Below are 12,251 nucleotides of genomic sequence, written 5' to 3'. Positions count from 1 at the left end.
CAAGGCAGCCCTGTTTAGGGAAGCTTTTAATGTTTGATGGATTTCTGTATTTTAATATTTTGGTGGAAGCCGCCCAGAGTGGCTGGGGGAACCCGGCCAGATGGGCGGGGTATAAATATATTATTATTATTATTATTATTATTATTATTATTATTATTATTATTACCAGGGCCCATCGCTGGACTGGGTGAGAGGCCCTTTTTTTAAAAAAAAAATTCCAGGCATTTGGGCAACACTAATGATGTGATATCTTGTTTACAATAATGCTTATTGTTTATTAACTTTTATATGCCTGTTGTCTTTGTCCATGGAGTTTTCTTGGCAGGGATACTGGAGTGGCTTGCCAGTTCCTTCTCCAGGTGGATCACCTTTAGTCAAAACTCTCCACTATGACCTGTCCATCTTGGGTGGCCCTGCATGGCATAGCTCATAGCTTCTCTGAGTTATTCAAGCCCCTTCGCCACGACAAGGCATTGATCCATGAAGGGAGATCAAGCTCACTGGATCCATTAAGCTCACTGGAAGGACAGATCGTGAAGCTGAGGCTCCAATACTTTGGCCACCTCATGAGAAGAGAAGAATCCTTGGAAAAGACCCTGATGTTGGGAAAGATGGAGGGCACAAGGAGAAGGGGATGACAGAGGACGAGATGGTTGGACAGTGTTCTCGAAGCTACAAATATGAGTTTGCCCAAACTGCGGGAGGCAGTGCAAGACAGGAGTGCCTGGCGTGCTATGGTCCATGGGGTCACGAAGAGTCGGACATGAGTAAACGACTAAACAACAACATTGTTTATTAAATTAGGTGTCAATGGCAAGCCGTGCTTTGGGGAGGAATCTTTGCAGCCCTGCCTTGAATTCAAGAATTCCCTGATGCAGCCCCAGGTTCAATTAAATCCAGGGCTGCAGAGAAAGAAGGGAAGAATCACGAGCACACTTCCCTCCCAACTTTTTTCCAGGGCATTGGACAGGTATGCATGCTATGGATAGGTACAGGTACAAAATACATATTTTGTTATGTGCAAATGGTGTTAGATACCTATCAGGTGCATAAATTACCATACACAGCACATATTCAGTGCACAATGCAGCCACAATTTGTTGTTGAAAAAGGACAGCTGGGCATATAAAGGGCCCCATGACCTTCAGTGGCTTAGGGCCCCATCAAACCTAAATCCGACCCTGAGAGTGTGGAGATCTTTAGCAAATGAATGGATGGCTCCACCTTGTGGTGCATGATGCACACTGCATGCAAAGGCTTCTCCAAGAACAGAGAGTCTTGCTATATATATGTTGGTTGCAGTCAGACTGACCATGGCCCAAGGGCAGAGAAATATGTCAGACTTTCCCTTTAACATCTGGTTAAAAAAAGAAACCCTGGCTTATTGGATATGTATTTCTTTTTTAAAAAAATATTTATTGATTTTACAAAATAAAACATACAACACAGAAAAAGAAAACACACAAGGTATACACAAAAACAGATTACAAACACTACAATAAACAAGAAATACCAAAAGACATTCTTCTATTAAAAATTCTATCTTTATTGACTTCCTCCAATCCCTCCCTCCTGCGTTTCATTATATTACTTCCTTAGTACTTCCATGTCTTGATTCCATTCTTGTTAATAATTATCTAAACACATTTATCACTTATTATCTTATCAATCTTATAATCACTTATAATTATCTCATAATACAATTCTATTCTTATTCTACTCTTATTTCTATTCTTAATTCTATTAATACAATAACAACACTGAACTAAATCTTCATTTATAATAATATCTCAACTAATACTCTTCCACAACCTCTTTATACTTCCAAATCTTTTACTACAAACTGCTAATCTTACAATTCTTCTAAATAAACTTTAAATTTCTTCCAATCTTCTTCCACCGATTCTTCCTCCTGGTCCCGGAGTCTCCCCGTCAGCTCAGACAGTTCAATGAATTCTATCAGCTTCACCTGCCAGTTGTCCACCGTGGGTACATCTTCACTTTTGATATGTATTTCATGAGGCACTGCTAAGCCAATAAAATGTGCTACTATGTGGTGGGTGTATTTGATGCATATTTTAAAACAAACTCCTGTCTTGCAAGTTCCCACCAAATTTGATTTTATTTAGTACTGATTAGATGTGAATGTTCTTTACGATGAACCCTCTTCACTTCTAGAAAAAGAATACTCCCATTCTTTGGGCTGATCTTGGATTGAACCTTTTTTATGTTCTGAGGTAGCATGCATTGTGTATCTATAATGGCAAGTCGCCACTCGGTTCTTTGTTTTTCTGTGATGTAAAATGTTTTGACTATTCAAGAAAAGCACAGAATATTGTGGGGGTGATGAAAATGAGTCTATCCTTCAAGATTCTATGCAAGCCTAGTTGGAATCAACTCGCTTTCAGGTGAATGTGCAAAGGATTTCAGCTCTGGATCTCTGACTATATTCTGAATGTCCCTGTTCCATTCTGTGACTCATTTGCACCTGCATGTTTTTGCTCTTCTTCTCCATTGGCCCACATCACTGTGTCTCTCATGGCACAGAAATAGACAGCAGAGTCGTTCAGCTCGCTGGCTGTCTTCCCCATGTTGTAAGTCCCCTTGTCTTTCTTGTCCATCGTCCGCTCGGCTTTGAAGCCAAGAAGAGACCCATCTGCTCGTGGGTTATGGCTACTCAGGAAAAGCTTGAGAGGTTGGCCTGGATGCTGAATGTACCAGAACAGATCGTAGACATTCCCTTGGTAGGAACAGTTGAGCGAGATGCGCTCTCCTTGGGTGACAAGCACGGTGCCTTCTGTTTGGTCCACTGACTGTCCAACACTCCCTTCTGCAGAGAAGAAAAGGGCAGGAGAGATTAGGTGAGATGGTTAGATGGATGTGTGGGTGAGCTGATGGTCAAGAGCAGAATTGCTCTCGCGGTCTTAGTTCCTGGTGCATCCTATACAACAAGGATGGGGAACCTGAGGCCCCCACATGATGTTGCTGCACTCCAACTCCCATCAGCCCCAGCCAGCATGGTCATCAGTGAGGGTTGATGGGAGCTGTAGTCCAGCAACCTCTGAAGTGCCACAATGAATGAGACCCAGGAATAGCGCGAATTTTTTGTCCTTAACCAACTTTGGAGCATGGGAAAAACTCAAAGCAACTTTAAACACCTGGTGCCCTCCAGATGTTTTGAACAACAGTGCACATCAGTCTGCATGAAGGGTATCAATTTGGGGAAGGCTGATCTATTGAGTTAGAATATCGATTGACTCTTGCTGTTGGTTACAGACAGAGCAGAAAAAAGATTAGAATAGCAATGAGGCAGTAGATCTGAAGACAACTGAGAGGACATATTTATTTCTGAATGCTCGCCTTAGAAACACCCTGTCAGTGGAATAATAGCATCGCAGGGATGCATTTGGTTGTTGTTGTTTGTTTTGTTTTGTTTTGTTTTGTTTTGTTTTGTTTTCCTTGCCAGGACCCTGAAGTGCTACAGTCCTTTTTACCTCTGCATTTCATGGTTTGCAAGTTCGGCCTCAGCAAGTGAAGCCATAAATGCAGAAGTCCTGTGTCACGTTAAGACAGGCATTAAGAAAGGCGTTAAGACAGTTTTTAGGCTGTGGGTAATGAATTGACCTTTACTTACCTAAGACTGCCAGGATCAAGACAGGCCAGGTCCACAGGAGAGTCATTTTTCGGGGATGAAGAAGGGAAGAATCACAGAGGAATTTCCATTCAATCCACTTCTAGGCTTGAACCGCACAATATGAGCAGACTTGATGAAATGAAGTTCATGCCTTCCTCTTTGGCGAGTATTTATTTTTCAAAGCAACCTAAACTTGAGGGCTGGTAGACCACAGGATGCGGTTAGAAGCTGACTACAACTAGAGTATTTTTTCCCCTCTTCAAGTTGAACTTGCTCAGTATCTCCACCTCATGTCTGAAATCCAGATCACAATTTCGAGTTAAACAAATTAGCTAGAACAGGGTCTGGCAAGTTTATGAGAGCCACTTGTGTGCTTCCCCATAACCCAAAGATCTAACAGCTGGAGCCAGGTTCACAATAGTGACTCGGGTTGGAAAACCTTCTCTTAGAACTAAGGAGAGGGCTGCCTCTGAGCACACGCTCAGCCCAGGAATTTGCTTTTGATACCGGAGTTGAGTTCACAGTCCTTTCCCACAATAATCCCATAATCCCCCTCTTGTCTCCCACCCAAAAAAACTTGTTTGATCTCAGCTGTGTAAAGGAGGAGGATCAACTGTAAATTACGAAGGCAGCAATCCTAGGCACAGGAAGCTGTAGGAAAGCAAGCTGCTGTAAATTAAGACCGCATAAAGTTACACCAGATCTGCTGCCCTGCTTAACACTGCAGAGGGGAAACTAGCCTTTGAAATTACTGTATGTTGCCAGGCTGCCAGATCACGTGACCAACCAGAATAGGCTCCAGGGATCCAGCCGAAGTTCTTCCACTGCACAACTAGACTGCCCCTTTGGGGGGCTTACATCCGCCAGCTGAGCTGGGATGAGCAAATTACACCAGTGCATCTTGGGCTGTGTCGGAGATGGGGACTTAATGCCAGCTGAACCATGAATCAGTCCACTGAGCCAGAGATCTGATGTGTCCTAAGCTGTTCATCCTGGTGGATCTTGCCACAGGATCCCTCTATTAAGCATTTGGTTAGATCACCAGAGGGAAAGTTTTGTCACTCTTTGGTGCTATGGTGTAATTTTTGTTGTTGTTATGGTTTGATTTTTCAGACATTTATTTTGTGGTTTATTATATTTTTATCTTTACATTTCCATTCCATTCTATTCTATTATAAATATTCCATATTCCATATTTTAAGTTGTTTCCCACTCTGGGACTGGTTTCAGTGAAGAGTAGATTATATAGCTCCCCCCCCCCAAAAAAAATAAAGCAAGTTTTTCAACAGTGAAAGCTTTTATGTTTTTGTTTTTCTCTGAACATTTTATGGAACTTTCAAATTGAATTGAAATTACAAAAGAATGTAGCAATGATTAGATCTCGCCTCAGTCATACTGAGAATAAATTATCTTTAATTTAATTTAAGTGAGGCTTAATTTAATCATTACATTTCAATGGCCTATGAATAAATCTGGATCTGACCATGGACTTCAACTTTTTGTATTTAAAGTCCAAAGCTTTTTTTTTTTTTAAAAAAAAAGAGTTTTGTTTTGTTTTGTTTTGATTTCTTTTCTTTTGATGGACTAAAGAGATTCTAAATCCTAAATATCTCTGGTGGGAATTGAAAGCTAGAAATTTCAATTCTAACATCCCATATCAAGTGGTCGGGGTGCTCTTCGAAGACCCGAATATAGCAATGTCTGCAACAGTGTCCTTTATTCTCTCTCTGTGTGCGTTTAAATTACATTAGGAAAATATGCACTTGGATTTTTGGCAAGCAAATGTAAGGTTTAGCTTGAGAATTAATCCTCAGAACTGTTTCAGTGCCCGCTCAGCATCCTTGTGTCTCTTTTTGTATAGTGCACATTCAAGGCTGACTCACTGTGCCACTCAAAGCGCAGTAATACACAGCCTCATCCTGAAGAGAGACTCCTTCAATTGTCAGAGGAAAAGTACCCTTTTCAATATCCAAACTGGCAGAAAACTTCTCTCCAGCCTTTGGATTCTTATCGGCTTTGGTAGCACGCAAGAGGATCTGGAGTCTTCTGTTGGCATCCTGACGATACCAGAAAAGGGATGGGAAAGAGTCTACACTTGTGAATTTGCAATGGAAAGTTACCACCTTGCCCTCTAGAGATTCCATCTGTCTCTGTGACTGGGACACTGAATCGGTTTGAGAGATACCTATAAAATTGAGAAACAAAATTAGGCCTTTCCTCCCTCTTTATTTCTTTCTTTCTTTCCTTCCTTCCTTCCTTCCTTCCGAAAGAATAACCTTCTGAATCGCCAACTGAACTATCTTCTTCTTCTTCTTCATTTTAGTTTAAGGTTTCTTAGTATATTGTCATTTGCCCCAATTTTTGTGTCAGTATATATCTCACAACCCTGAGATTAAGAGAGTCTCGTGTTCTACCAATGGAACCATCCCAAGCCTTATCCCAAGGCTAATGTCTGTAGGGATGTAGAAGTAAAGAATGTAAGTTTACATCTTATCTTTCTTTAACAGTCCACTTCGAAAACAATTGGCACATACAATCACTTAGGCCAACATCTGTAAAAATGGGGTATATTGGGCTGTATTCATTGATACTCAGAGTAGACCCACTGAAATAAATATTATTCATATTTCTGTATGTCCAGCTGTTTCTCTCTCTCTCTCTCCCCATCCTATTAAGATTTCTAAAATTACCCAAATCTTAGCCTTTCATTCAGTTAGAGAAGACCTATCTGTTATTTTCAAAGCCTACACTCTGAGTAGGACTAACATTAGATTCAGCCCTAAGTATTCCTCTGATTTTTAAATTTGATTATTATTATTTTCAAATCCTCACCTTCCAAAACAGGATAGGAACACGACATTTTGTTTTCAGTTCTTAAACTTGAAACTCTTCTAGAATACAGTGTCCAGGCTAAGGTAACTTATGTTTAAATCAGACTCAGCTGTCAATACATCTCTTTGTAGACTTGATTCATATAGTCAAAATATGTACCTCTTTGGATAGCGAGGGACTCCAACCATAGGATTATGAACTGGGTGGTATTCTTACTGAGAATCTTGGAAGATTATCTTATCAATCACAGCAGCACCCAAGAGAAATATTACCTGGTTTTGGAAGGAGAAGGAACGTCACCAAAACAGTCAAAAATTGCATTTTTGAACAGGAAACCATCCTGGCTAAGGTCCTCTGCCTCGTTCCTTGTATTGTAAAAGTTTTCTGGTGAGGCAAACTCCGTCTGTAGTTTGCCTCATCTGTTTCCTGCCCTTCTGTGAGGGTGGCTCATTGCTGTCAACCATCTTTTGAATGATGACATATATTTAAATTGAAAGTTAGGTCAATCTGCGAATAGACATGTGAAGCTCTGGGTTGCGCTCTAGTGGTGAAAAATAGTATTTCTTTCTTTTAAAAAAGCAGCTAGGGTAACTGTGTTAAGTAGAACAAAAATGCAAGGTGCATCTGTTTGTTGTGGATTTAAAATGAACTCTCTCAAACAATACGTAGTCAGCAATATTCAACACTCTCACAAAAATGACTCATATTTATAAAAAGAAAGAAAGAAAAGGAAACCATGGTTGTTCCCCTCAGACCACACATATGGCTTCTCTCAAAGAAAAATATGAATTTTTGTGTCTTTTAAAAGTGCTGAGACTTATTTGTGAAGCGTCTCTTTCATCAAGCTACCATAGCAGATTTTTAAGTTGGAAGCCAGAATCTATAAATGGGTTTGACAGTAGTGCCTTAAATTGGTTATGTAAATCATAGAATCACAGAATTTTAGAGTTGGAGGGGACTCAAGGGCCATCTAGTCCAACCCTCTGCAATGCTGGAATCTCAGTTAAAGCATCTATGGCAGATGGCCATCCAACCTCCGCTTAAAAACCTCCAGGGAAGGAGAGTTGACCACCTTTCATGGGAGTCTGTTCCACTGCCAAACAGCTCTGACCGTCAGAAATTTTTTCCAAACGTTTAGGCGGAGTCTCCTTTCTTGTAACTTGAAGCCCTCACGAGCCCTAGTAAACTGCATCCACAGCAGAAGTCAATCTGTTCATACATCCAGTCTCATCAAGCAGATGCCCTTGGCTCATTCATTGCCTCCATAAGATTAACCTACCTCACAGGGTGGTTGTGAGGGGGAAAATGAGGAGAAGCAGAAGCATGTACTTTAAAATTCAAGTTGTTTGAACTTGACATCATCTATATTTGCAGAGATTGCAGAGACATCACCTTGCCGACAAAGGTCCGTATAGTCAAAGCTATAGTTTTCCCAGTAATGATATTTGGAAGTGAGAGCCGGACCATAAAGAAGGCTGATTGCTGAAGAATTGATGCTTTTGACAGTGGAATTTGCTGCCAAGGATTGTGGTGGAGTCTCCTTCTTTGGAGGTCTTTAAGCGGAGACTTGGCAGCAATCTGTCAGGAATGCTTTGATGGTGTTTCCTGCTTGGCAGGGGGTTGGACTGGATGGCCCTTGTGGTCTCTTCCAACTCTATGATTCTATGAATTATGGTTCTGGAGGAGACTCTTGAGAGTCCCATGGACTGCAAGAAGATCAAACCTATCCATTCTGAAGGAAATCCGCCCTGAGTGCTCACTGGAAGTGCAGCCTTATTTGCTGATAAGGGTCCTTAAGTTGCGCCCAGGCAAGGACAGAGACAGTCAATAAGACACCGGGGTTGAGTTCCAGAGAAAGAGTTTTAATTCTTAAATTTAAGAGACTCTTGGTGACCAAGCTTCATGACAAGAGTAAAGAAACATAAATTTGCAAACATTCTTATACACTTCTTGGGCTGCTTTCCCCCTCCTCTGTAATGTGTGCACGCAAGGGTGTCATAGGTTGCAAATCCATATAAGGAAGATCCGTATCCTGTCCTTCTCATGAACACAAGAGGGTCACAAGTACATATAAGGATCTTCCTGTGTCCGGTTCTGTGCATAAGCACATGCTGACTCAGCCTTGAGTAAGACTATGCGCCAAGCATAGCAGCTTCCAGCGTCAGGCTCATCCACTGATAAGGCTTTCTCTGTGTTCCAGACAAGGTCAGCTCTTAGCCTTGATAGCAAGTCTCACTGTTACATTGCACTTTGACACACAGAGGCATAGAGGCAATTTTAAGAAGCATTTTAGGAGGAATATTGGGGGGGGGCAATGCAGACTATAGAATAACTATAGGATATTGGCAATGCAAACCATAGGATCAGAATTAACTCAATAATACAATTGGCAAACCCCTCCCTGAAGCTAGGGCTCCAATACTTTGGCCGCCTCATGAGAAGAGAAGACTCCCTGGAAAAGACCCTGATGTTGGGAAAGATTGAGGGTACTAAGAGAAGGGGACGACAGAGGATGAGATGGTTGGACAGTGTTCTCAAAGCTACAAACATGAGTTTGACCAAGCTGTGGGAGGCAGTGGAAGTCAGGAGTGCCTGGCGTGCTCTGGTCCATGGGGTCACGAAGAGTCGGACACGACTAAATGACTAAACAACAACAACAACAAAAAAAATATTTGCAGACTGAGCATTAGAAAAATGGCATATTCTATACAGTGGTACCTCAACTTACAAACGACTCAACAACCGAATTTTTTGACTTACGAATGGGGCAAATGGCCGCACACTTACGAATTACTCGACATCCGAACAGAAACCACGGTGGTTTTAGATAGGGTTTTTTTGACTCACGAATTTTTAGATGCGGTTGCTTCAACTTACGAATTTCTCCGTTTCCAATGCATTCCTATGGGAAATCACGTTTCCAGTGGCGCTTTTCGACTTACGAATTTTTCGACCTATGAAGGTGCCTTTGGAACAGATTAAATTCGTAAATTGAGGCACCACTGTATTAATCTATGCCTCTCTAGACTTACCATGTGAACATGCACACAATAATTCTATACAATGGTGAGTTTCATAAATATATTTTTCCACTAAGGTTTTTAGCTTTGTCTGAAAGCTTTATTGTGAATTATGATAAATTGCATCTATTACATGTCACATAGGTTCCTTTGCACACACACCCCTAAATTGATGGGGCTGCCTGCCAAGTTGATGGGGCATTGCCTTTCAAATGTTCTGTGTGTACCACATCATGTGATTGATTAGATTTACCTGCTCCCCCCATTTTTTATTTACCATATATACTCAAGTATAAGCCTACTTTTTCAGCATCAAAAATGTGCTGAATAAGCCGCCCTCGGCTTACATTCAAGTGAGGCGGGCAATGGTGGAGAAAGGCACAAGACCGGGGGTTCGGAGAAGCACTGCGCTGCAACTCTCTGAACCCTGCCCTACGCCTGCTTTGTGTGAGGCGGCGGGGAGGGAGAAGCAGCGAGGAAGGGATCCTTCCTCGCCGCTTCTCCCTCCACCCCGCGGCCGACAGCTGGGAAAGGCATAGGATGGTATTTATTTTTATTTTTGAAATTTACCAGTAGCTGCTGCATTTCCCACCCTCGGCTTATACTCAAGTCAATAAGTTTCCTCGTTTTCTTTCTTTCTTTTTCAAAGTAAAATTAGGTGCCTTGGCTTAAATTCGGGTCGGCTTATACTTGAGTATATACGGGTACATTGGCACCCCTGACACGTCATCTCACCATATCAGTATAGATCGGTCAAATGATTTGCTTCTGGTGACAACACTGTCATTTGTATATTCATTGATCACCAAAGAAGACTCCTGGTGAACTGAAAGGCATCTGGTCTTTAGCATAAATATTACCATTGTTGCTTTTGTAATTCTAATGACTGCATAATTCCATTCATATTTTTTATATGTGCTTATATTTTGGGAGAGATTAAAGTTCAATTCTGTTTTATATAAATTACGGTAGCAATCCCTATCCAGGTGTGTAGATGTTGATGTGTTTCAATCTCTTTCCCTGTTGATTTTAAATGGTTGGATCAGTTGTTTTTAATGATAGAACTCTAGAGTTGTAATGAACCCCAAATGTTATCTAGTCCAACCCTCTGCAATGCAGGAATCTCAACACATGGTCACCCATCCAATTTGAAACCATACTGGATCAGAAAGGGAGGAATTAGGGCAGATCCTAAACCTGTTCATAGGTCCATGTTGCCAGGTCATGTGACTCAGCTGAAGAGGCTTCGGATTGCCCCCTAAGTGGGCTTCAGAAAACTTCATTATGAACCTCACCTCTAACTAGGAATAGGGAGAAATTTGATACACTTCAACTTTAAAGGCACACCTTGCCAAGTGAACAAAAACACAGCCATCCTCCGAAATTCACATTTCTCTTAATGAAAACGACATTGCCTTGGAAGGTGATGGACTCTCCTTCCCTGGAGGTTTTCAAGCAGAAGTCGGATGGCCATCTCTTAGGGATTATTTAGCTGTGATTCCTGCATCGCAGTGGGATGAAGTGGGTGATCCTTGGGGGCCCTGTCCAACTCTAGTTCTACGATTCTGTGACTTAGAAAGACATAGTTATATTGGGGGAAATCGCTTTACAAAAATGTGTGTATAAGGCAAAATGGCATTCAGCCCAGCTCAGAGAAGAGGACTGAAGAGCCCCTCCCTCTGCAAGTTTCTGTTCAGCTTCCCTTGTGTTTCTCAACACTGTGTCACTCACTGCACAGTAGTAGACACCAGCATCTCCCATCTCCACCTCGCTAATGGAGAGGTTTGTAGAGGTGCTGGTTTTGTCAATGTCCATCACCCAACGTTGTTCTTGTTCCCTCGAATATAAGCCATCAATGATTGACTGAGGAGCTTTGTCCTGGCTCTGTTTGTACCAAAAGAGCCAATTGTAAGAAGAGATTCCGTGGTTACAGAAGATCTGTGCTGTTCCTCCCAGGGGGGTGGAGACTTCTGGAGGCTGGGAAATATCTCCAATGGTTGCTCTGCCTGGAAGAAATCACCATCATTCCATGACTAATCTTTCTGTACTACCATATTTTTTTCCTCCCTGTTCCACTTTTCTTCTTTTCTGTTTTCTTTCTCAAGCCTTCACACACACACACACACACCCCTACATGCAGCTCTGTAACCCCCTCTCACTCATCCATTGTGAACGTGGCTCACCTCTCATTTATTCTTCCTTTATTCCTTCCCTTCCTCCTCCTAGATTTTCATTCCTTCACTTCAAGGAGGCTTGTATGCCTCCCCCTGTTTGGATTAATTAATAGCAATGCTAATAATAATTGATGAAGCTAATAGTAACTAGCCACCATGCCCCTGGAAATAGCCATTGCGCCATCTGGAAGAGGTCTAATGCAAGCCTAACACTATTTGCAGTCCTGGTAGTGCTGGTTCTGTAAAAACTAATGCAGAACTACTGGAGCTTCTCATCATCCTACCATTAATTGCAATGACACTATTGTACTCCTATTTGTATGGGTATTTATTGACCAGCAGATTAAGGGAATGTGAATTTGCGGCAATGGATGAGAGCAGCTGGGGTGTTGATTTTCTAAAGAATAATTTTGTAAGAAATTCCTGACTTACATAGAAGCAGTAGTCCAAGCAGATGCTTCCACTTAGCTAGCCAGGCTCTTGAGACCACCGTGAAGGTCATGAATGCTTCCAGTGGAGTGTGGTCCTCCTTTCAGAGGGCTCTGCAATGCAGAAGAGAAACAGAGGCCCCCAGATCCTACGGCTCAACGA

At 41.8% G+C, this 12,251-nt stretch overlaps 2 gene segments (V, D, J or C); both read right to left on the bottom strand.

Annotated features, from left to right (window-relative positions):
* Window positions 1–1,669: 1,669 nt before the first annotated feature.
* Window positions 1,670–3,964, bottom strand: LOC118095719 (T cell receptor alpha variable 9-1-like). The segment is given in 2 exon segments: window positions 1,670–2,830; window positions 3,635–3,964. Coding segments are annotated over 2 exon segments (432 nt in total).
* Window positions 3,965–7,478: 3,514 nt separating this feature from the next.
* On the bottom strand, window positions 7,479–12,251 carry LOC148684087 (T cell receptor alpha variable 2-like). The segment is given in 4 exon segments: window positions 7,479–7,572; window positions 10,782–10,787; window positions 11,214–11,492; window positions 12,093–12,251. Coding segments are annotated over 4 exon segments (449 nt in total).

Source organism: Zootoca vivipara, chromosome 12 (genome assembly GCF_965207765.1).
Source record: "Zootoca vivipara chromosome 12, rZooViv2.hap1.1, whole genome shotgun sequence".
Lineage (NCBI taxonomy): Eukaryota > Metazoa > Chordata > Lepidosauria > Squamata > Lacertidae > Zootoca > Zootoca vivipara.
This window is presented reverse-complemented; position numbering and strand designations above follow the sequence as displayed.